Below are 22,666 nucleotides of genomic sequence, written 5' to 3'. Positions count from 1 at the left end.
GTGGCCGGGCACTCCCACTGCCCCAGGATGGCTGAGATGTTTGTGTTCACCGCCGCCTTCCCCCCCCCCCCGGCATTTCCCGGCCCCCACATCCGGCTATTGTACCCCCCCATCCGGAGCCGGATCCAGCCCCGGTGCGGGCGGGAGGAACCGGGATTTCGGGAGGAAACGGGGAGGCTGGCCAGGGCCGGCATGGCGGGCGGCTGGGAGACAGCGCTGGGCCTGGGGCTCTGCCTCGCCGCCCTGCACCGCGGAGGTGAGTGCAGCCCACGGGGGACAAAATCCACTTAACCCTGCCCCTGCCCCACCCCAGGTCTCAGACCCTCTTGGGGCACCTACTGGCATTCCCCCACCTCCTTGTCACCCGACAGGCTGCCGCCTCCCCAGTGTGGCCACGGCACCCCAAACTCCAGCTGGTAAGGACACCTGGTGGGTGGGTAGTGCAGGTGGGGAGACACCAGAAATTCCTGTTCCCCCCACCCACAATGTGCCCTCCCCACCGCAGTGCTGCGGGACAATTTCCGCCTGCAGCCGGGTGATTTGGTGACCACAGCGGGACAAGCATTGGAGCTGGATTGTGTCCCCCCCTTGGGGTACCCCGAGCCCTACATTACCTGGAAGAAGGACGGGGTGACCCTGGACTTGGTAGGTGGCAGGTACACGGTCACCAAGGGGAAGTTGCAGGTGGCATCGGCACAACGGAGCGACTCCGGTCTCTACATCTGTGTGGCGGCCAACGCGGCAGGCAGGAGGGAGAGCCGGGGCGCCCGCGTCTCTGTGCTGGGTAAGCCAAGGGTCTCCCACAGCTGGTGGGCACCTCGCACCCAGCCATGGTGCCATGTCCTTGATGTCCCCCTGCAGAGAAGCCAAGCATCGTGCGGCACCCCAGCGATGCCATGGCGGTGCCTGGCAGCACCGTGGAGCTGGGTTGCAGCGCCCGAGGTGACCCAGCGCCGCAGGTGCAGTGGCACAAGGAGCACGGGGACCTGCCCTGGGGCAGGTAGGTGGTGACAGGGGGGAGAGGTCCCATCCCTGGCATGGGGATGAGGCTGATGGAGAGCTGGTGACCCGCAGGCACGAGGTGGACCGGGAGCACACTCTGCGCCTCTATGCCGTGACGCCCGCCGACGCCGGCGCGTACGTGTGCACAGCGCAGAGCCAGCTGGGCACCGCCGCCGCCACCACCGTCCTGCACGTGCAGGGTCAGTGCTGGCACCTCCGTGCCTCCACCACCACAGGCACCCAGGGACATCTTGGGGTTCATGCAAGGGGATCCATCTGACAGGGTCCATCTAGTGGGGTCCATCCCAGGGCAGTCTGTCCATGGGGGTCCACCCAAGGCCATCCATCATCCATCAGCCATCATCCATCAAATAAAGTCCATCCAGCTGAGTCATTTGAGGGGATCCATCAAAGGGAGAACTTCCAAAGGTATGTCCATCTAAACACATCCATCCAACAGGATCCATCCGTGTAAGTGGATCCAGCTAAGGAAATGCATTGAGGTGGGAGTCCATCCAAGGGGATTCATTCAAGATCACCCACTTAAAGGGGATCCAGCCAACCTGGTTCCTCCAAGAGGATCTATTTAAGGGGATCTGTGGAAGGTGGAAGTACATTAAAGGAGGATAGAACAAGAAATATCCATCCAAAGGATCCATCTAAGAGGGACATATCACAGGGATGTATCATGGGATTCTATCCCATGTCCCCAGGTGGAACACATCAAAGGGGGCTCCTCCAAGAGGGGTCCATTCAAGACAAACCCATCAAAGGGTGTCTGTCCAAAAGGGTTCATTAGAGTGAGTCCATCCAGGTAAACATCAGGATCTCCATGTGCAGGTATCTCAGGGGGCGTCACGGCAGGTGCCTTGGTCCTGCCTGGTGCTGCCATTTGCTTTCTTCTGCCTCACAGACCGGCTGGCCACGGGCCCGCAGGACTCAGCCCCGCGGGACCTGCTGGCCGTGCGGCTGCACCTGGACAACGGCACTGCCCTGCCCACTGCTGCTGTGCAGCTCCGCTGGCAGGTTCGTGTGCTGCCGCTCCCCGGGGAGGGGGGGCCGGACACATCCCCGTGTCCCACCTTACCTTGGGATCCTTCCCTTCTCCTCCAGATGCTGATGCCGGTGCCGGTGCCCGTGGGGTACGTGGTGCTGTACCGCAGCCTGCTCCCGGTCGCCACCTCCTGGGTCCAGCACGATGCAGGCAGGGAGCTCAGCGCCGTCATCCCCGCCCTCCGCAGGGGCTACAAGTACGAGTTCAAGGTCCGACCCTACACCGGAGGGACCCAGGGCTCAGACAGCAACAGCAGGCACCTCTGGATACCCGAAGAAGGTGCGTCGTGTGTCCCCTGGGATGTCTGGGTGGTGGTGGGGAGGTTGGCTGGGGGTCCCAGGGGTCTCAGCATCCCTGTCCTGGCAGTGCCCAGTGCAGCGCCCCAGCGTGTCACCATCAGCCAGGCTGAGGCAGGGAACGGCACCATGGTCGTGAGCTGGGAGCCACCTCCTCCTGAAGCACACAATGGCGTCATCCGGGGCTACCAGGTTTGGGGCAGTGGGGCAAGGGGGCAGGGCTGGGGTCTTCTGGGCAGGGAGGGTCAATCCGAGGGGATCCATCCAAAAAGGGAGCCTGTCAAAGGTGGGGGTCTGTCTAAGGGGGGCACCACCATCCAAGGAGTCTGTCCAGGAGGGGTTCATCCAAAAAGGCCAACCAAGGGGGAGGTCTCTCCCAGGGCATCTGTCTAGTGGCATCCAAGGGAGTTCATGCAAAGGAGTCCAGCCTGGGGGATTCAGCCAAGGGGGTCCTTCCAAAGGGGAGGTCCATCAAATCAATGGGAGTCCATCCAAACAGTTTTCACACAAGGAGGTCCATCCTCGGGGCATGCAAGGGAGCCCATCCAAGGAGAGTCCATCAAGGAGATTTATCTAAGGGCACCCATCCAAGTGAATCTGTCCATCGGGGATCCATCAAGGGATGTTCATCTGAAGGAGTCCATCCAAGGGGGTCCATCCACAGGGGGGGCCATCAAGGCTAATCATCTAAAGGGACACATCCTCTTGGTGCCTGCCAGGTCTGGTCAATGGGTGAGGGCTGGCAGCATCCCACCAACAGGACAGTGGACGGAGCCACCCGCCGCCTGGAAACCCTCCTGCCACACCCCGGGGCCGAATTCTGTGTCCAGGTGGCCGCTTTCAACAGCGCAGGGCTGGGGGTCCCCAGCAATGCCACCTGTGGAGTCCTGGGTAGGAGATGGACAGCAAGGTGGGGTGCGGGTGGGGGTCAAGGTGGTGACATGAAGTGACACTGATGGGACCCTTGTAGGGCTGGCAGCAGGGAGCAGCAGGGTGGTGCAGGCGCTGCAGCAGCCTGCTGTCATCGCAGCCGCTGGTTCCATGCTCTGGTTGGCCTTACTCGCCCTCCTCCTCCTCCTCTGCCAGCGCCGTGCCAGCCAGGACGCTGCAGCTCGCCACAGGTGAGAGGCCATGGGCTGGGGGACACGGCAGATCCCTGGTGTGGTGGGGATGGATGCACTGACAGCACCTCTTGCCCTGCAGGCTGGTGGCTGGTGACTCTCCGTGGCTTGGTGGTCCCTGGAAACCCAGCTGTGCCCCCCGGAACCTCAGCAGCAGCAGCAGCCTCAGCAGCCGGCTCCTGGGCAGTGATGGCAGGGACCCCCACCCCTCCAGTGAGCCCCATGGGGACCGGTGCCCCCACCCACTGCCATGGGACCCCCACCCCTCCAGTGAACACTAGGGTTGGGACTCCCACCTAGTGCACAGAGCCCCCCCTCTCTGCCATGGAACCCCCACCAGCACTATGGGACCCCCATCCATCCCATGTGATGCCATTGGATCCCCACCTGGTTCCATGGAACCCTGACCTGCTGCAACAGGACCCCCAGCCCAGGCCTAGGACCCCCACAGAGTGCCATGGGACCAGCAAAGTGACCCAAGAGCCCCACCCTATGCTGGGGACCCCCAGTGCCATGGGGTTCCCCATTGGTGTTCCCCGTTGTCTGTCTGCAGGCAGCGAGGACACACAGACCCAAGGACAGAGGGGACAGGGGGCACATGGCCTCATGGGTGCCCTGACCTCTCTTACTCTTCCAGCCCTCTCCTTGGAGCCGTCGAGCCTTGGCCCCCCCACGCCCCCCATCCACAGCAGCCTCCGTGGGGGACACCCACCCCCCCTTGGGGATGTGGGGTGCTGCGGTGGGGGACACCCCGGGGTGCATTCCTCACCCAGCACCCCAAACCCAGCACCCTGGGAGCGTGTTCGCAAGAGAGGTGGGTGTGGGGGGACATGGGGGGACAGGGGGGACACCAGGGTGATGGCCCATGGCTCTGTGTTCCTCACTCCCTCGCAGAGCTGCACCAAGTGCACAGCACCCCGCTGCTCGTAGCTGGCCCCAGCCACATCCCTGTCACTGGATCTGGAGGCGAGTGGGGCACAGATTTGGGGCTGGCAGCCAGGCAGGCTCAGCAGAGGGGACACGAGGGTGACACCGCCACTGCCGTGATGGACAGCAGGGACCCACGGCTCCCGGCCTTCAGCTCTCCAAAACCACCCCGGGGCAGCACCTCGCTGGCCTCTGCTGCAACCACGTCACCAGTGACACCCCCGAGACCTCCCCATGCCTGGCACCCACCAGTGACACGGTGAGTCTGGGTGTCCCCATCCAGGTGGGTGCCCTGCAGCCCAACCCTTTGCTGCAAAACCCAGCATGTCCCTTGCACCTGCAGGTCCCCGACCTTCGTGTGCCCCAGGGACACATCTCTGGTCACCAGGCATCCCAAGGACATGTCCCCAGTCACTGGGATCCCCAGGGACAGGTCCCCAGTCACAGAGAGCCCCAGGGGTGTGTCACCGGCCACCAGGAACCCCAGGGACATGTCCTTGGTCACTGAGCACCCCAAGGACATGTTCCTGGACAGCAGGCTTCCTAAGGATGTGTCCTCAGTCACCAGGACCCCCAGGAACATGTCACCAGCCACCAGGCACCACAAGGATCCATCACCAGCAACCAAGCACCAGAGGGACACAGTCTTGGCCACCAGGCAGCCTGAGGACACCTCCCTGGTCACCAGGTGCCCCAGAGACCCATTACCAGTAGCCAAGTGCCAGAGGGACATCTCACTGTCCACCAGGCACCCCAAGGATGTGTCCCCAGCCAGCAGGCACCCAAAGGACACATCCCCAGGCACGAGGCTCCCCAAGGAGATGTCACCAGGCACGAGGCACTGCAGGGACAAGTTCCTGGCCTCCAGGTATGCCAAGGACATGTCCCCAGCCAACAAGTACCCCAGGGAGCCATCTCTGGTGACCATGCACACAAGGGACATGTCCTTGTGCAGCAGGTCCCCTGAAAACATGTCACCAGCCTTGAAGCATCCCAACGACAGATTGCCAGCCACGGGGCACCCCAGGGACACATCCCCACTCAGCAGGCACCCCGAGGAGATGTCACCAGTCCCCGAGCACCACAGGGACAAGTTCTTGGACACCAGGTACTCTGAGGACATACCTCAGGCCACCAGGAACCCCAGGGACCCATCACTGGTGACCATGCACACAAGGGACATGTCCCTGTGCAGCAGGTACCCCGAAAGCATGTCACCAGCCTTGAGGCACCCCAGGGACACATCTCCAGCCACCAGGCATCCTGAGGAGGTGTCTCCAGTCACTGGTCACCGGAAGGACGTGTTCTTGGACACCAGGTATCCCAAGGACATGTCCCCAGCCACCAGCCACACCTGGAGCATGTCACTGGAGGCCAGGCACTCAAGGACATGTTCCTGGCTACCAGGTACACCAAGGACATGTCCCTGGCCACCGGGCGCCTCTCGCCAGCATTCAGCGATGGGGTCCTCACACAACAGCAGGTGGCTGAGGTCCTGGAGATGGACCAGGACACCACCTGCTGCAGGTATTCCCATCCCCCGGGACACTCCCATGATTGCTGCATCCCCTGGTGCCAGCAGTACCCCCACTGTGTTCCCCACAGACCCCCAGCACCCCCCACACCACGGTCCTTCTCACCGCCGCACACCTACGGCTACATCTATGGGCCACCAGCCTCTGAGCTAGGTGAGGAGGAGGAGGAGGAAGAGGAGGAGGAAGAGGAGGAGGAGGAAGAGCACACAGCAACAAGGGGCTCACCAGGAGGGTCGCTGCTGAACGGCTGGGGGTCTGTCTCAGAGGACAACTTTGCCAGCACCCGCTGCAGCCTGGTGAGCTCCTGCGACGGCTCCTTCCTCCTGGACGCCAGCTTTGCCCGGGCACTGGCCGTGGCTGTCGATGGCCTCTGCTACAGCCTTGAGGACACTGACGGGGCCTACGGGGGTGAGTGAAGGTCCCTGGACCCCCTCTCTGACTCTGAGCATTGTCACCTTCTCAAGTGTGGAAACCCAGGGCACCAGGAATATTTCTGTGTCTGCTCTGGGGTGCCCTGACCCCCAGGGCAGCACTGACTTTGGCCCTCATTCATGGAGAAAGTTTCCCAGACTTCAAGACAGACTGGAACCCACAAAAGTGTGAAATAGATTACAGAGAGTAGTGTAGGTGTATCACTTGGTGAGAAATTGAGGTTTTGGGATTTTTAGTGTGTTGTGGATGGAAGCAAGATGGAGGGCACAGGGTGTCATCCTGGGGTTCTTCTTTGTGCTTCTTCTTCCTTCTTCTTGGGTTTTGGTGGCATTTTGTAATTGGGCAGAAAAGTCTGCATTGTGGGCTCTTTGGGATCAGTTATTGGGTTAAAAGGAAAAATTTTAGGTGCCAGTTCTTAATTGGATAGTTTAGTCTTAAAAGACCTTGTAACAAGAGATTGTTGGCCATTTTGTGCCTTCTAATGAAAAGCTGCAGAACTCACAGTAGTGAGACTGTTTTACTGATAAGAAATAATGAACACCTGAGTCTGAGCATGAACTACTGTCCCAAGTGCCTTCAATCCAGACACAGAGAAACCAATGACTGAAACCCCCACCCTCAAGGAAGATGGCTCCATTGGGACACCGTGGTGAAGCCACCATCTCTTGCCTTCTTCCCTGCAGGTCCCTCACCACCACCATCGCCCTTGGAGCAGGTCTTCCCACCTGGAGCCCACTCTGCCACCTGGGACTGGTGGAAAGTGCTGGAGGTCCCACAGAGAGCCAGGACAGAGGCAGCCATGAACAGCAGCTCACAGAATGGTGCGCAGTGCCCCCGTGCCAGGGGGGTGGGCACTGGGGCTGGTGAGGTGTTACAGGGTGCTGGAAAATGTTTCCTTTGCTTTCCAGGTGGCCAAGGGTCAGGGATTGGCAGCCCCTGGGCCAGGGAAGGTGGTGAGCTGCAGACAGGAGGGACAGGAGCGTGGCAGTCCCCAGGGCGCAGGACACAGCAAGGCCAGACCCCTTGGCTCAGCTAAAATCCAGCTTTATTAGGCAGTTCCCCAAACAGGGGCTCTTTACTAGGAAAAGCCACCCACAAAGGGTGGGTGGCACCTAGGTGGGTAGGTGTCCCTCCTATTTCATCATTCTTGTCCTTCCCAAGTCTCCTCCTTCTTCCACAGCGTCCCCAACCCTCTTCAGCATCCCCACCCCTTCCCAAATTCCTCATTTCTCCCCAGCATCCTCATCTTCCCCAAGAGTCTGCATCCCTCTAAGTGCCCTTGTCCTTCCTCAGTGTCCTGCTCCTTCACCAGCATCCTCATCCCCCCTAACTATCCTTCTCCAGCCCAAGCACTGTTGTCCACCCTGTGTCCTTGTCTTTCCCTAGGGTTGTTGACCCCCTTGACCATCCCCATTCCTACTGACTATTCCCATTCCTTCCAACTGTCCTTGTAATCTCTGATAATTCATGTCCTTCCTCAGCATCCTTGTCCCACCTTTCCTATCATTGTCTCTCCCAAATGTTCTCCTCCTTCCCAAGCCACCTGAGTGGCCCTGTGCTCCCTCTAAATGTCCTCATCCCTCCTAATCATCCTCATGATTCCCAAGTGTCTCAGCCCTCCTGGGTGTCCTCTTCCTTCATCAGTTGTTTTGTCGCCCATGCCAAGTGTCCCCACTGTCCTCATCCCCCTACAGCCTTACTACTGTCCTTGTCCCTCCCAAGTGATCTTGTTTTTCCTCTTCCCCCCAGCAATCCTCAATCCCCTAGAAATCCTTGTCCTTCCTCCATGTCCTCTTCCCTCCAGGCATCCTTGTCTGCCAGCCTTCCTTGTCCCTCACCAGCACCCTCATCCATCTGCTATGTCCTTGTCCCCCCCATGTAATCTTGTCCCCCACCGACTGTCCCCTTCCCTTTCAATCACCTCATTCCTCTCAGAGGTCCTTGTCCTTTCCCAGCATCCTTGTTCTTCCCAGCTGTCCTTGTCTCCAGGATCCCTGCCCCACTTAAAGCATTTTCCTCATCCCTCCCCACTGCCCTCATCCCTTTTCTGCTCATCTGTCCCAACTGTTTCTGTCCCCAGGGTTCATGTCCTTCCTCGAGCATCTTCCTGGTCCCTCCTGAGCATCCTTATCCCTCCCCAGGGTCCTTATTCCTTGTGAATTCCTTGCCCCACCCCAAGAATCCCTGTCCCCCCTCACTGTGACACCCACTGGCCGTGACTTCTGTGCAACCTCATTTCCGCGGAGCCACTCAGAAATTAAAGAACATCCCTCCGTGTCCCCTGTGTCCCATCCCCGTGTCCCCGACTCTGTCACCGACTCGCCCTCCCTTTTATCGCTTCTCCTGCGGCGGGAACGGTGCCCCGGGGCGGCGGCCGTGCCCGGTGCCGTCGCCGCGGTCCCCCGGGGTCCGGCTGCGCCCCGAGCCGTGCCCGCGGGAGCTGCCGGAGCCGCGGGACGAGACGCTGCCGGTGGTGGAGCAGCTGCCGGACACCTGCCCGCGGGGCAGGCACGAGGCTTTGCTGTAGGGGGTGACCTCGTCTGCAGGGGAGGGACGGCGTTGGGGCTCGGCAGTGCCACCCCAGCCCTCTGCAGGCGCGGTCGGTGGCGCTGCCTTACCGCGGGCCGGGCGCTGCGGGACCCTGCGCTCAGCCCCGCTCGGCTCCGGCCCCGCACAGGGCCCGGGGGTCTCGCCGGGCGGCGGCAGCGGCGGCGGCGGCAGCTCTGCGGCAGAGAGGGAGGACAGGGCTCAGCTCCCCCGAGCCTCCTGAATTCCCCGTTCTTCCCTCCCACTCACCTCCCGTCTGCTTTTCCCGGCGGTAGCGGCTGCTTTTGGGCTTCAGGCGACTTTTGGAGATCACCGCGCGGGTTTTCCCTGGGGAGGTGGGGATGGCAGCGTCAGCCCCCTCCACGGTCAGTGCGGCCCCCACCCACCCAAAAGGGCCCCTGGGGGCTCACCTGTGCCGGGAGGGCACAGGGCTCGGGGTGGGCGGCCCTCGCTGGCATCCGGGGTCACCGAGGGGCTGCGTGCCTGTGGGGGGGTGCCCACACCGTGCGGGGGTCTCCTGGCAAAGAGGGGGTGGAGTGAAGCCAGCGCGGGGGGAGTGGCATGGGGGCTCAGTGGCCACCACACTACTGGCACAAGCCCTCTAGAGCTGTGCCAGAGCCAGAAGAAGCCGTGTGGCACTGCCACAGCTGGATGGCAGTGGTGTAGGTGGGTGAAGCATCACAGCTGGGTAGAATTGCCACAGCTGGATCACAGCTGGGGTGGCAAAGGGGAGCTGGATGAGTGCAGTGGCACAGCTGGGGTGGAGGACCACAGCCTGGCAAGGCTGTGATAGCAGGGCTGGCCTGCAGTGGCACAGCTGGAGCACAGCTGGATTACAGCCACACAGCTGGATCACCACACATCTGGATTGCAAGCACACTGGCAGATTGCAGCTGCACAGCTACATCATGACACACCTAGATCGTAGCACAACTGAACTGCAACCATGCAGCTTGGTTGCAGCTGCCCAGCTGGGTTATACCACAGCTGGATTGCAACCTGGAGCCTGACTGCAGCTGCACAGCTGGAGTACAGTGCCATGCCAGCATTGTGGTGGCACAGATGGACCATGGCAGAGCTGGGTCACAGCAGCACAGCTGGGTGATGATGGCCCACCTGTCTCGTGATGGTGCAGCTGTATTGCAATGCCCCAGTCACCCACAACACCATGGATGTGTGATGACAACATGGCCATAGCACAGCTGGAGAGCAGGGGCTGGATGGAGGCACCACGGATGGATCACAAAGAGACACCTGGACCATGGTAGGACATCCAGACTCCATTGGGGCATCCAAACCCCAATGGCATGGCCAGACCATGGTGGCACAGCAGGACCAGATCATGATAGAGTGGCTGGATTGTGATGGGACACCCAGGCCATGGTGGGACATCCAGAGCCTGGTCCAGAGTCCAGTGGCAAGGCCAGACTGTGGTGGAACAGTGGAACTGGATCATGTGAACATGACTGGGCACAACATCCAGAGCTCAGTGGAACACCTGGACCTCAGATGACAAATGTGGACCTCAGTAGCATGGCTGGACTATGGCAGCATGGCAGAGCCAAATGGTGACAAAATGGCTGGGTTGTGATGGAACATCTGGATCATGGTGAGGCATCCTGACCCCAACACAACATCTGGACCCCAATGAGACACCTGGACCCTAATGACACAGCTGGACCATGATGGCATGGCAGGGCTGGGTAGTGACAACATGGCTGGATCGCGATGGAACACCCAGGCCACGGTGGGACATCTGGACCTCAAAGGGACATCGGGATCCCAGTGGGACACCCAGACCCCAATGGCACGGCCACACCAAGCGAGGCCCATCTCCTACCGGGGCAGGAGGGAGCTATCGAAGTCGCGGAGGCGGGGGATGTCCTCCGTGGTGCGAGGTGAGGGTGTCAGCGTGGCGGTGGAGCGGCAGCCGGAGGAGGTGGTGGGTGAGGATGCAGCAGTGGCACAGGGGATGTCCTCACCAGGGTACCACACCTCCATCCCCAACCTGCAGGGTGGAGATCACAGGGTAGCTGCTGGGGGCACCATGCCCAGCCCCTGAGCCCCCACACTCACCCTCGGGCTGCCTCTTCCTCTTCATCCTCCTCTTCCTCCTCTTTCTCCTCCTCCTGGGCACACTGGCTGAGCTCACTGGCTGAGGGTGGCGGGGGCAGCAGCTCTGTCCAGCTCACCGCCGGCGCTTTCACTGCTTGCCCCAGCTTTGCTCTGGTCCCTGTGCCAAGGAGGGATGCTGGGGGGGCTGTGGGGAGGGCATCGCACCACGAGCACCCCCGTGTGCCCCCACCCATCCGACCACCCTACCGTGCTCAGCCCGGCCACGGGGCACCTGGGAGGCTGCAGCATCCATTGGCTGGGAACCCCCCCCAGGGTAGGAGGTCCCATACTGTGAGAAGGGACGGGGGAATGTGCAGAGCTCCTCACTGTCAACCTCGATGGTGCTGTAAACTGGCCCCTCGGCAGCCCCTGCTCCAAACTGCTCCGTCTGGGCGATGTAACGGGTGATGCCAGCATCTGCAGAGGGTGACTAGCATCATCAGGGCTGATCATGACCCACTCAAGAGCCACCCAGCCCCATGTTGACCCCTCACCATTGTAGTATCTCTCAGTGGACCCCAAACACCCGGCAGAACTGGCTGTGCTGCCTCCACGCCACGCATCCACCAGCCACGGGTAACCACTGCCAGCAGCTGCCCTGCAGGGGGATGGGGTGAAGGAATGCTGGTGGTCAGCCCTGGGGCTCCTGGGGAGGGCAGGGGGGGCTGGGGGATTACCTGGGGTTGCTGTGCACTGGAGCTGGGAAGGCGACTGTGGAAAGAGATGGGGGTGAGGGCAGCGAGAGGCCGTACTGGGACCCCGCAGCACTCATGGGCTTACCAGTGGGTGTGTAGGCAAAGGATGCTGTAAAGAGAGGGACAGTGGGTGGCTGATGGGTGAGGGGTGAAGGGTGAGGGGTCCCAGGGGTAGCACCCCCTGTACCAGTGAAGTGGCTGAGCTCCTTCTTCCTCCGGCGGCGGCTGTAGAGCCAAGCAGCAAAGGCGGCGAGGACGACCCAGCAAGCGCCACCAACGCCGGCAATGAAGGCTGGCTGCCTGACTACCTCTGCCAAATGCTCAGTCAAGCTGCTCCCAGCTGCTGGCCCCGCATCTCGCTCCACCAGGGGGGCTGCAAGTGACACGGGAAGGAGGGACACACCGGCAGGGTGCCAAGGAGCCATCCCCAGCACCCCAGTGGGTGACCCCATCATGCCCCACCCATGGGGGACAGTTGTGACAATGAGGGACTCACCGATGTGGATGGGGACAGGGGCACTGCGGGCACCCACACCAGCACTGGTGGCAGCAGCAACCTCAGCACGGTAAGGGACCCCAGGGACAAGTCCCTGCAACACTGTCGCCAGCACAGTCCCCTCCACGCTCTGGTTGATGTGGAAGCGGCTCTCATTGCCCAAACACCAAATCTGGTGGGGACCAGGAGGAAAACATGGGGAACACCCATAAGGACAGCATGACATGGTGTCATGAGAGGACTGAGTGGAGCTCACGGTGTCATGAGAGGACGGAGTGGAGCAGTCACACCCCTGCTGCTGTCCACGCCTACCCGGTAATCGCGGATGACCCCATTCTGCTCTGCCAGGGGTGGTGGCTGCCATGAGATGCGGACACTGGTACCATTCCCAGCCACGCTGACAGCTCGTGGTGGGGCACTGGGGGCTGCCGGTGGAGGACACATGGGGTATCACCTCCAGGTTGTCCCCAGGGACCCACACCATCCCCTCCGTGCCCGCACTCACCCGCTTCAGGGGTGCGCAGAGCCCGCACAGCACTGTCGGGACCATGGAGGTGATGGTAGTAGGGTCGCACCTTGACCTCGTAGTCCTGGCCCTGGCGCAGCTCGGTGAGGAGGGCCCCCCGCTCCCCTGGAGCCCATGCCGTCCGTGCCTCCTCCCAGCGCCCGCCACGCTGCCGGTACAGCACCCGGTAGCCCTGAAGGAAGGGTGCCTGGTGCTCCACCTGAGGACCCGAGGGAAGGGTGGGATGGGGGCATGATCGACACCGGGAGCTCTGTTCTGGTAGGGAGGCTCAGCACTCACGGTCCAGGAGAGGTGGACGGTGCCCAATGGCAGCACCACAGGTTCCTTCAGGTGCACAGCCACTTGTGCCAGCTCCTGCTGCACCTGCTCAGGATCCAGCCCTTGCTGCATGGGGTTGGTGTCTGCTGGAAACATGGAGGGTCCATGCATATCCCCACTGGTGTCACCAAGGGAAGGAGCCATGGTGACAGCACATACCCATGGGAAACTCCATTGGCATCACTGGGCAAGGATGGACCCAAAGATTTTGGGTGCACGGGCACCTCCATTGGTGTCACCAAGTGGAGATGGACCCAAGGGTGGGGGGTTTGTGGACACTTCCACTGATGTCACTGCTGGGTCTCACCTTGGGTGCGCACAGGCTCCGAGATGCCACTGGGGTCACTGAGCCCGTAGGCGTTGGCCGCCCGCACCAAGAACAGGTAGACAGTGTCAGGGACAAGGCCGGTCACTGTGTGGGTCTCACTCTCCACATCAGCTGCCACTGTCTGCCACGGGCCACCCACTGCCTGGCTGCCAGGGGACAGGGGTGACTCGTGACAGGGTGGTATCAGGCCACCGCATCACCCCTGCAGCCAGACAAGAGGCTTGTGTGATACCTGAAAGCCTCCACTATGTAAGAGGTGACATCGGTGGCACCACTGTCCTTGTTCCCTTTCCAGCTCAGGGTGACACTGCTCTTGGTAACGTTGGTGACCACAGGGGTGGAGGGTGGCCCAGGGAGGAGATCGGGTGCAGGGGAAGGCAGGGAGAGGTTGGATTCATCACCTGCAGGGAGATGCATGGAGGTCTGGGTGGCTTTGTTCCCAGTGCCACGGTGTCCCCGCTGTGGTGAGATCTCCATGACCCACCTTGTACCTCCAAGGAGATGCCCCAGCTTGTCTCACCCGCTGGGCTGGTGGTCACGCACTTGTAGAGCCCGGAGTCTCTCACCTGCAGGGGGAAGAGCTCCTGCCCCATCACCCTGAGCACCCATCACCTCGGCACCCACCACCTTGAGCACCCACCACGCTTTGTACCCATCACCCTGAGCACCCACCACACTTTGTACCCACCACGCTTTGTACCCATCACCCGAGCACCCACCACCCTGAGCCCCAGCACTGTTTGCACCCACCATGGTGATCATCCATGTCCCTGTGCTCCACCCCTGGCAGGCACTGCCCCCTCCCTCTCTGCAGTACCCCCTCGGGTGCCCCTGCCGGGGCCGGCTCACCCGGAGGCCGCTGATCTGCAGGGTGCCGTTCTCCAGCAGGCTGGCACGGGGCTGGACACCTACCAGGGCACTGCCATCCTTCAGCCACCCCACGCTGCCTGCAGGGTCATGGGCCCCCGCCCCACAAGGCAGCCGCACTGTGGCCCCCACAGGCAGCACTGTCCGGTTAGTGGGACGCAGGCTGAGCACCGGGGGGTGGAATTCAGTGGATGCTGCAGGGAGAAAATTGGGAATTGCTGGATGGTGGGGTGGGTGTCACTCATACACTGGATGTGCCAGCTCTGCACTGGCACTGGACTTACCCCCTGTCACCTCCAGGCCTGCCCTGGCCAGGACACTGCCAGCCACGCTGATGGCCTGGCACAGGTAGTGGCCGGCATCGCTGGGCTGGACGCTGATGATGGTCAAAGCACCACTGGGGCTCACCCAGACACGGCCAGAAGGGACTGGGGGCTGGCCCGGGAACAGCAGGGCCTGAGAGGGAGTGGGATTAGCAGGAGATGAGGGGTGAGAAGCAGGGGATGAGATGAGGACAGGGTTAGGGGTGGGAATGAGACTGGGGACAGGGATGGGATGGGATGGGATGGGATGGGATAGGATGAAGTATGATGGGGATTGTAATGGGAATGGAATGGGGACAGGAACGTAATAGGGACTGTGATGGGATGGTGATGAGCACAGGTAGGGATGAGGATTGGTAGTGGTGTGAGGTAGAGATGGGATGAGATTGGGATGGAGATGAGATGGGGATGGTGTGGGAATTGGGATGGGGATTACAATGGAATGGAAATGGTGATGGGATTGGGATGAGGATGGGGCTATGATTGGGTATGGGGTCAAGGATGAGGGAAGGCGTCAGACCTGGCTCCCCTCCTTCTGCCAGAAGACAGCGGGTGGTGGGTTGCCCTTGCTCTGGCACTGGAAAGTCACGCTCTGGCCAGGGGTGACAGCTTGGTCGTGGGGCCCGGTGACAAGCTGGGGGGGCACTGCAGCAACGCAGGGAGAGACAAGGGCTTGTCTGGGCACTCCACCAGCACCCAAGGGTGCTCCCCAGGGCCCCCCTTACCGTGCACAGTGAGGGTGCCCGATGCCTCCGACCTGCCCACGCTGTTGTCAGCCACACAGGTGTAGGTGCCCTCATCCTCCACCTGCAGCCGGCTGATCCGCAGGGTGTTGTCTGGCAGCACCTCCCACCTGGGGAACCCCGCGAGGCTGTGGCACCAGCAGCATGCTGGGGCACCAGGAGGGCGTAAGGTGCCATGGGGTGGGGATGTAGTGAGGATGATGTGATGGGAATGTGAGATGTGATGGGTAGAGGGGAAATCTGGGATGCAGAAAAATGGGAAATGTGATGGGGATGTGAAATGTGGTGGAGATGTGGAATGTGATGGGGATGTGCGATGCAATGGGGATGTGGGACGCAATGGGGATGTGGAATGCGATGGGGATGCAATGGGGATGTGGAATGAGATGGGGATGTGGAATGAGATGGGGATGTGGGATGAAATAGGGATGTGGGTTGCAGTGAGGATATTGGATGTGATTGGGATTTGGGATGGGATAAGAGTGTGGGATGCAAAGATATGGGATGCAATGAGGATTTGAGGTGCAAAGGGGGATGTGGAATGTGATGGAGATGTCACACAATGGGAATGTGGAATGCAATAGGGAACACAGGATGTGCTGAGGATGGAGGGTGCACCAGGATCGTGGGATGCAATTACTTGATGCCATGAGGATGCCAGGTGCTCCAAGCACACCAGGCTGGCACGCACTGAGCTGCCCAGCTGCACCACAGAACCCTGTCTGGCCTTGGTGTCCCTGAGCCACCCCTCTCGCCCCCTACTCACCTTCCCAGTGGCATTTCACCCTCCTCCTTGCGCCAGCGCGCCGCCGGCTGCGGATCCCCCATCACCTCGCAGGCAAACTCCGCCGTCCCCTCCACCAGCACCACCTGGTTCTGGGGCCTCTTGCCAAATGCTGGGCGCTCTGTGGGGTGGCTGTCAGTCCCAGCAGGGTAGCACCCACCTCCCTGGCACCCCAAACATGAAATCCCCACGCACCGAAGACAACCAGCTCGGCCGGCTCGCTGTCCCTCTCCCCCACCACGTTGGTGGCCACGCAGACATAGACGCCAGCATCGCTCTTGTGAGTGCTGGCCACCATCAGCTTCCCACCACGGATCTGCAGGAGGAACAGCTCATCCCACGTCCCCACCACATCCCACATCCCCATCACATCCCACATCCACACTGTATCCCACATCCACACTGTATCCCACATCCTCATCACATCCCACATCCCCACTGCATCCTACCCCACACTGCATCCCGTATCTCCAAGACATCCCACATCCTCACTGCATACACACACACATCTCCCATCCCTACCAAATTCTGCATCCCTGTTGTATCCTGCATCTCCTTTGCATCCCATATCCCCACCACATCCCAAATCCTCATTGCATCTCTCATCCTGACTGCATGCTGCACCCCAATCACATCCTGTCTCCTCACTGCATCTCACATTTGCACCCACACTGTCATCACACCCCATGTTTCCATTGCATCCCGAATCTCTGAGGCATCCCCTATCCTGTCCTACATCCCCATCTCATCCCATATCCGTCCCATCACACAACTCTCTGCTGCATCCCACATTCCAGATCCTCACTGCATCCCTCATCCTCACTGCTCCCCATCCATGTCACCCCACATTCCCATCACACCCTGTGTCCCTGTAACATTCCCCACCCCCCCACATCAGCTCTGCCCCCCCTCACCGTCAGGCGCTCGTCCTTGTCGCTGACCCGGACTCCGTTTTTCTTCCAGGAGACGCTGGGCTCGGGGTGCCCGCGGGGCGGGACACACTCCAGCACGGCCGGTTCTCCCGCCGCCACCACCACGTCCCCTGGGGGCTGTCGGAAATCGTCCCGCAGCACTGCGGGGACACCGCGGCCTCAGCTGCCAGCCCTGCGCCCCCGGGCTGGGGGCAGCACCGGGGCTCTGAATTGGCTTTAACAGATTTTCATTTATCTTCATTGATTTTACTTGATTTTCAAATGCTTTCAAATGTTTTCATTTGTTCTCATTTATTTTCATGTATTTTCAATTATATTCACCTCTCTTAATTTCTTTTACCATGTTTTCATTTATTTTCACTCCTTTGCAGTAATTTTCATTTATTTTCATTTATTTCCAATTATTTTCCGGTTTTTCATTATTTCTCTTCACTAATTTGCACTTATTTTTTCATTTACTTTCACTTCCTTTCCATTATTTCCACTTTCTTTCTCTTTTTTCCATGTTTTAATTTATTTTCTGTTATTTATATTCATTTTCACTTCCTTTTAGTTTCATTAATTTTCACTTGTTTTCATTTTTCATTTGTTTTCACTTAGTAGCTTTTATTTCCAAAATTTCATTTATTTTCACTTAGTATCATTTATTTCCAATATTTCATTTGTTTTCACTTAGTATCTTTTATTTCCAATATTTCTCGCTTCTTTGAATTTATTTTCATTTACTTTCACTTTATTTATTTTCAATTATTTTCCTCTTATTTTTATTTATCTTCCCCTCTTCACTTGGCAACAGTGGGAATGTGAAAGCCACAGTCACTGGAGCAGGCTGGGCTTAGGGGCGATACCAGAACCCCAAATTTCCCCCCCTCAAATCCTCGCCCAGGACTCACCGGCCACCTCCAGGGAAGCATTCCGGCTGGTGGCCTCCCCCAGGTAATTCCTGGCCACGCAGACATAAACGCCCTCGTCGGGCTTTCCCCGCCTCCCGTGCAGGATCCGGAGGAAGAAGAGGGACCCGCCCGGGAGGAGGGTGCGGTGGGAGCGGGGATCCTCCCGGTCCGTCTCCACCCGCTCCCCGTCCTTGTACCACTCCACCTCCGGGGCCGGGCGCCCCTCGGCCTTGCAGCTCAGCGTGGCCGGGTCCCCCTTGGAGACCAGGACATCCGTGGGGTGCTCCACGATGCGGGGAGCCGTGTCCTCCAGCTGGGCGTGGGATCCTGCAGGGCAACCAGGAGGGGTAGGGATGGGCTTGGGGGCTGAGCATCCTTGGCTTGTGTGGCACTTTCCTGGCCCCAGACCCTGCTTTGCTTGGAAAGCAGGAGGTGAGAGATGAAGCGTGGCCAGGTCCCAGCCCAGCATATCCCAGGGTGGGAGGGAGTAGGACCAGAGAATCACAGAATCACAGGATCACAGAATCACCGGGTTGGTAGAGACCTTCAATATCATTGAGTCCAACCCAGCCCCAGCCCCTCAACTCAACCCTGGCACCCAGTGCCACATCCAGGCTTTGTTAAACACCCCCAGGGATGGTGACTCCACCACCTCCCTGGGCAGCAATTCCAGAACTTGTATCACCCTTTCTGTAAAAAACTTCTTCCTAACATCCAACCTAAATTTCCCTTGGTGGAGCTTAAGATGGATCAGGAAGGTGTCAGGCAAGGCCAGCAGGACAAAGCAGCTTTGCATTTTCCACCCAGTTTCCACCCTGAAGAAACAGGGTTGGGGCTAAATTCTCCCCAAAAAGGGATTTTTCCATCAGCTGCAAGTGCTGACTTTCTGTAGCAGAGCTGGTCATTCTGGGCAGCAGAAAATACTTAATTTTAAGTTTTCAAAAGCCCAATATTGGAGTTATGGGGCTGTTCCAGAAAAAAAAAAAAGAAAAAAACCACAACCCTGCTAGGGCACAGGAATTAATAGATGGTCATTAATGTCAGCATAATTAATGCTCATTAATGCTGGGGCCAGCTGGGCTGAACCGTGTGTGTCCCCAACACCGCCTGGGGTATCTTGGCAGTTTGGTCCCCAAGTGTCACTGCTGGCCCAGTGGCACAGGCACTCACCCCTGCATGCCCAGCCACACGTGTGACACAGCTGTGGGTCTGCACGGACACACGTGCAGCCGTGCACTGCAAATGTTTACACACAGGTGCATGCATGCACACGAGGGCAGCCATGCAGGGGTGCACACACACACAGAGGGACTCACAGGTATCTGTGCACACAGACACGGGGCACATGAGCATTACACACACGTGCATGTGTGCCCATGTGCATTACATGTGCAGGTGCATGTGTGCACACGTGCATTGCACATGTAGGTGCATGTACATGCACGGGCAGTCATGCAGGGGTATGCACACACACACAGAGATGCAACCACACACATGTGCTTGTACACACACATGCACACGTGTGCATTCAGGCAGGGGTGTCCATGCCCCTGACATGCACAGATGCATGTATGTGTGTGTGCATTCATGCAGGGTGTACATGCACACACATGCATGTATTCGGGGGGGGGTGTCCTTACACACACACACACACACACACACACGTGTGTGTTCAGGCATGCAGAGGTGCACACACACAAATGCACATTCACAAAGGGGTGTGCATGCACACACAGGCTGCACACGCAGATGCACATGCACAGGGGCACACAGAGGGGCATGCACATCCACGCACATCCATGCATGCTCAGGTGGGCCATGAGCCTACTCTTACCTGCATTGCTGCATGCACACACATGCACACTGTACAGACATGCAAACACATGCATGCTGTACAGACATGGACACACATGCACACTGCACACATATGCACACACATGCACACTGTACAGACATGCACACTGCACAAAAATGCACACACACATGTACATTGCACACGCATGCACACAGCACATAAATGCACACATGCACACATCTGCACGCTGTATAGACATGCAAGCACCTGCACAATGCATAGCCATGCACATGCATGTACACATGCACACTGTACATGCATGCACACAGCTCATAAATGCACACATGCAGGCACATGCACACTGCACACACACGCACACGTGCACATATGCACACTGTACAGACATGCACATACATGCACACACATGCACACTGTCCATAAATGCACACACGCACACACTGCACACACACACACACACACACACACTGTACAGACATGCACATACATGCACACACATGCACACTGTCCATAAATGAACACACGTGCATGCACATGCACACACCCCCCACTCATCTCCACTCTCACACGCCCTCCCCTGCTCCCCCCAGCCTGGGGCAGGATGCATGAGGGGCTGCAGTTTGGGGTGCCCGGGGGGTTGCCATGGGGATGGGATGTGGCTGCCATGGGGACGGAAGCGCTGCTGCAGGGCACTGGGTACCCCGGGGGGCACAGCAGGGACTGAGGGGGCCGCAGCTGGGCCCGGTGACTAATTGGGACAAGCAGGGGGTCAGGGCAGGCCCCTTCCTGTGCCCGGCTGGCTGTGCAGGGGCAGGGGCTCCCAGGAGGTTTGGGAACACCCCCGCCCCCTCCCCAGCCACCCAGGGCCAGCTGGAGGGGCGCAGACTAAAAAAGAAGGGAGAAGCTCAAAACTGCATCAAAATTCAGTCAGACACCTCCTCCCTCACCCCTCCTTCATCTCCATTCTGCTCTTTGGGGTCATGGGGCTGGTTTGGGGACATGTGGAGGATTAGGGCACACTGAGCTGGTCGGAGGACACTGGGATGGTTTAGGAATGCAGAGATAGTTTGGGAACACAGAGCCAGTTTCAATTGGTAGTCTGGGGATTGGCTTGGGGACACGGGACTGGTTTGGAGACATGGAGTCTCTCCTAGTTTTGTCTGGGAGTTGATTTGGGCACACTGGGACAGTTTTGGGACACGGGGCTGGTCCTGGTTTGGGGACTGGGGATGGATGTGGAGACATGAAGGCTGTTTGAGGACACTGGGTTGCCCCTGGTTTGGGGTCTGGGGACACGGGGACAATTTGGTGTCTGTCCCATCTCGCAGTCTGGCAGTTGATGAGGAACACGGGACAGTTTGGGAACAGGGAGCTGCTTGCAGTTCAGGATTTGGGAAGACAGGACTGGTTGGGAACACCAGGACAGTCCTGATTCGGGGAGAGCGGGCTGGTCTCAGTTTGGGGTCGTGTAGACAATCTAAGGACACCACATCACTCCCGGGAGTTGGGCTTGGGACAAGGAGCTGGTCCCAAAATGAGGACACGGGGCCGGTGTGAGGACGCTGGGTCAGTTGCGGAGCTGTGACATGGGGCAGGTCCCGCTTTGGGGACAAGGGGACAGGATGGGAATCCAGTGTCGGTGCTGGTGGGGTCCCAGCCGGGGCTGGGGTCTGTGGGTACTTCCAGCATCTCGGCTGGAGCAGGAGCAGGAACTCCGGGACGGGGGAGCAGAAGGACCGGGGAGCACGTACCGTTACCGGGGGTGAGGTCGGGCAGGTGGAGCGCGGCGATGGAGCGGTTGATGCCGAGCAGCAGCGAGGAGGAGGAGTTAGAGCCTTCAGCTCCCAGCGAGTCGGCGAACAGGTTCATCTGCAGCAGCGTCTTCAGCAGGTACCGCAGCATCCTGTCCCGGCTGAGCTCGGCTCGGCTCTGCACGACACTACCCGGCACGGCAAAGACCGGCTCAGCTCAGCCCGATCTGGCTCAGCTCAGTTCGGCTGGGCTCTGCTCAGTTCAGTCCAGTCCGGCTCAGCTCAGCCCGATCTGGCTCAGCTCAGTTCGGCTGGGCTCTGCTCAGTTCAGCCCGGTCCGGCTCAGTTCAGTTCGGCTGGGCTCGGCTCAGTTCAGCCCGATCTGGCTTAGTTCACCTCGGCTCTGTTCGGCTGGGCTCGGTTCAGTTCAGCCCCGTCCGGCTCAGTTCAGCCCGGTCCGGCTCAGCTCAGTTCGTCTCTGCTCGGCTGGCTCAGCTCAGTTCAGCCCAGTCTCGCCCAGTTCAGCCCAGTCCAGCCCGGTTCAGCCCAGTCCGGCTCAGCCCGGCTCGACTCGGCTCAGCACAGCCCGACTCAGTCCGGCTCAGCCCAGCTGAGCTCGGCTCGGCTCAGCCAGCGGCACCGCCCCCGGGTAGGGGACGGGCCGGGGCGGCGCTGGGGCGGGGTGATGCGGGTGTCCCTGTGTGCCCTCCCCGTCCCTGAGAAGAAGCGGGAGGGGACCAAGGCGGGGGATGTCCCGTATGGGGGGGGCGCTTCTTGGTGCGCTGGAACTGGGGTGAATTTTGAGGGGGCAAAGGAAAAGGGGGGTCCTAGGGCTGGAGGGAGGAGCAGGAGGAGACGCAGCAGCTCCCTGGCTTCACCCCAAATTACGTGACACATGCGGCTGCTGTCACCCCCTAGTCGGGACCCCCCCTCAGTGAACCCTGAAAGGCAGCACCACCCCACAGCCCACGGGAAATGCGGCTGAGTAACACAGTGAGGGACACTTTGGGGGGCTGGGACCACCAGTGGCCTTGAATTTGTGGGGTCAGAGGGGAAACACGAAGGAATCAGCACCATTGAATCCGTAAGTAGCAATTGGCCGTTTAATTATTGTGTTGGGGCTGATGTGGGAAGCAATGAGCCTCCTTCAGCGAGCACCCGGGGGGGC

At 59.7% G+C, this 22,666-nt stretch overlaps 2 protein-coding genes across 4 annotated transcripts; one reads left to right on the top strand and one right to left on the bottom strand.

Moving 5' to 3' along the window:
- The first annotated feature begins 14 nt into the window (after positions 1 to 14).
- ROBO4 (roundabout guidance receptor 4) lies at positions 15 to 8,644 on the top strand. Of its 3 annotated transcripts, none has more exons than XM_071449441.1 (20): positions 15 to 256; positions 372 to 416; positions 506 to 784; positions 862 to 1,000; positions 1,075 to 1,202; positions 1,916 to 2,028; positions 2,116 to 2,335; positions 2,423 to 2,544; positions 3,072 to 3,243; positions 3,323 to 3,473; positions 3,556 to 3,686; positions 4,111 to 4,287; positions 4,368 to 4,659; positions 4,744 to 5,268; positions 5,359 to 5,508; positions 5,596 to 5,718; positions 5,808 to 5,927; positions 6,006 to 6,343; positions 7,051 to 7,188; positions 7,276 to 8,644. In XM_071449441.1, the coding sequence occupies exons 1-20, from the start codon at positions 28 to 30 to the stop codon at positions 7,401 to 7,403; spliced, it is 3,720 nt and encodes a 1,239-aa protein (XP_071305542.1). In that variant the 5' UTR covers positions 15 to 27; the 3' UTR covers positions 7,404 to 8,644. The 3 variants fall into 3 exon arrangements, with proteins under 3 accessions (XP_071305542.1, XP_071305541.1, XP_071305540.1); XM_071449440.1 differs by having other exon boundaries at positions 5,356 to 5,508; positions 5,599 to 5,718; XM_071449439.1 differs by having other exon boundaries at positions 5,356 to 5,508.
- Positions 8,645 to 8,656: 12 nt separating this feature from the next.
- On the bottom strand, positions 8,657 to 22,104 carry ROBO3 (roundabout guidance receptor 3). Its single transcript, XM_071449443.1, has 25 exons — positions 21,499 to 22,104; positions 17,935 to 18,261; positions 17,024 to 17,181; positions 16,305 to 16,425; positions 16,092 to 16,230; positions 15,308 to 15,435; positions 15,103 to 15,227; positions 14,544 to 14,715; positions 14,242 to 14,453; positions 13,877 to 13,958; positions 13,625 to 13,793; positions 13,372 to 13,538; positions 13,026 to 13,147; positions 12,726 to 12,945; positions 12,533 to 12,645; positions 11,912 to 12,392; positions 11,707 to 11,833; positions 11,524 to 11,627; positions 11,237 to 11,446; positions 10,991 to 11,147; positions 10,755 to 10,922; positions 9,325 to 9,431; positions 9,164 to 9,241; positions 8,986 to 9,090; positions 8,657 to 8,907 (listed from the first exon to the last, which is right to left on the bottom strand). The coding sequence occupies exons 1-25, from the start codon at positions 21,647 to 21,649 to the stop codon at positions 8,699 to 8,701; spliced, it is 4,152 nt and encodes a 1,383-aa protein (XP_071305544.1). The 5' UTR covers positions 21,650 to 22,104; the 3' UTR covers positions 8,657 to 8,698.
- Between the last annotated feature and the right edge of the window lie 562 nt (positions 22,105 to 22,666).

The sequence above is a fragment of the Agelaius tricolor genome, unplaced genomic scaffold (assembly GCF_023055355.1).
Source record: "Agelaius tricolor isolate 1412-34295 unplaced genomic scaffold, bAgeTri1.0.p SCAF_29, whole genome shotgun sequence".
In the NCBI taxonomy this organism is placed as follows: Eukaryota; Metazoa; Chordata; class Aves; order Passeriformes; family Icteridae; genus Agelaius; species Agelaius tricolor.
Note: the sequence above shows the minus strand (reverse complement) of the source record. Positions and strands in the feature narration are given on the sequence as shown.

What these genes read in the sequence shown, in the direction of transcription:
- ROBO3 (XM_071449443.1), bottom strand. Translation starts at nt 21,649, where the DNA reads ATGCTGCGGTACCTGCTGAAGACGCTGCTGCAGATGAACCTGTTCGCC. An exon ending in CATCTCCTTGGAGGTACAAG is followed by an intron (nt 13,794 to 13,876) that starts GTGGGTCATGGA and finishes ATCTCCCTGCAG; the next exon opens with GTGATGAATCCAACCTCTCC. An exon ending in TCTGCGCACCCCTGAAGCGG is followed by an intron (nt 12,646 to 12,725) that starts GTGAGTGCGGGC and finishes CTCCACCGGCAG; the next exon opens with CCCCCAGTGCCCCACCACGA.
- ROBO4 (XM_071449439.1), top strand. Translation starts at nt 28, where the DNA reads ATGGCTGAGATGTTTGTGTTCACCGCCGCCTTCCCCCCCCCCCCGGCA. An exon ending in CGCCGCCCTGCACCGCGGAG is followed by an intron (nt 257 to 371) that starts GTGAGTGCAGCC and finishes GTCACCCGACAG; the next exon opens with GCTGCCGCCTCCCCAGTGTG. An exon ending in GACAAGTTCTTGGACACCAG is followed by an intron (nt 5,509 to 5,595) that starts GTACTCTGAGGA and finishes GTCCCTGTGCAG; the next exon opens with CAGGTACCCCGAAAGCATGT.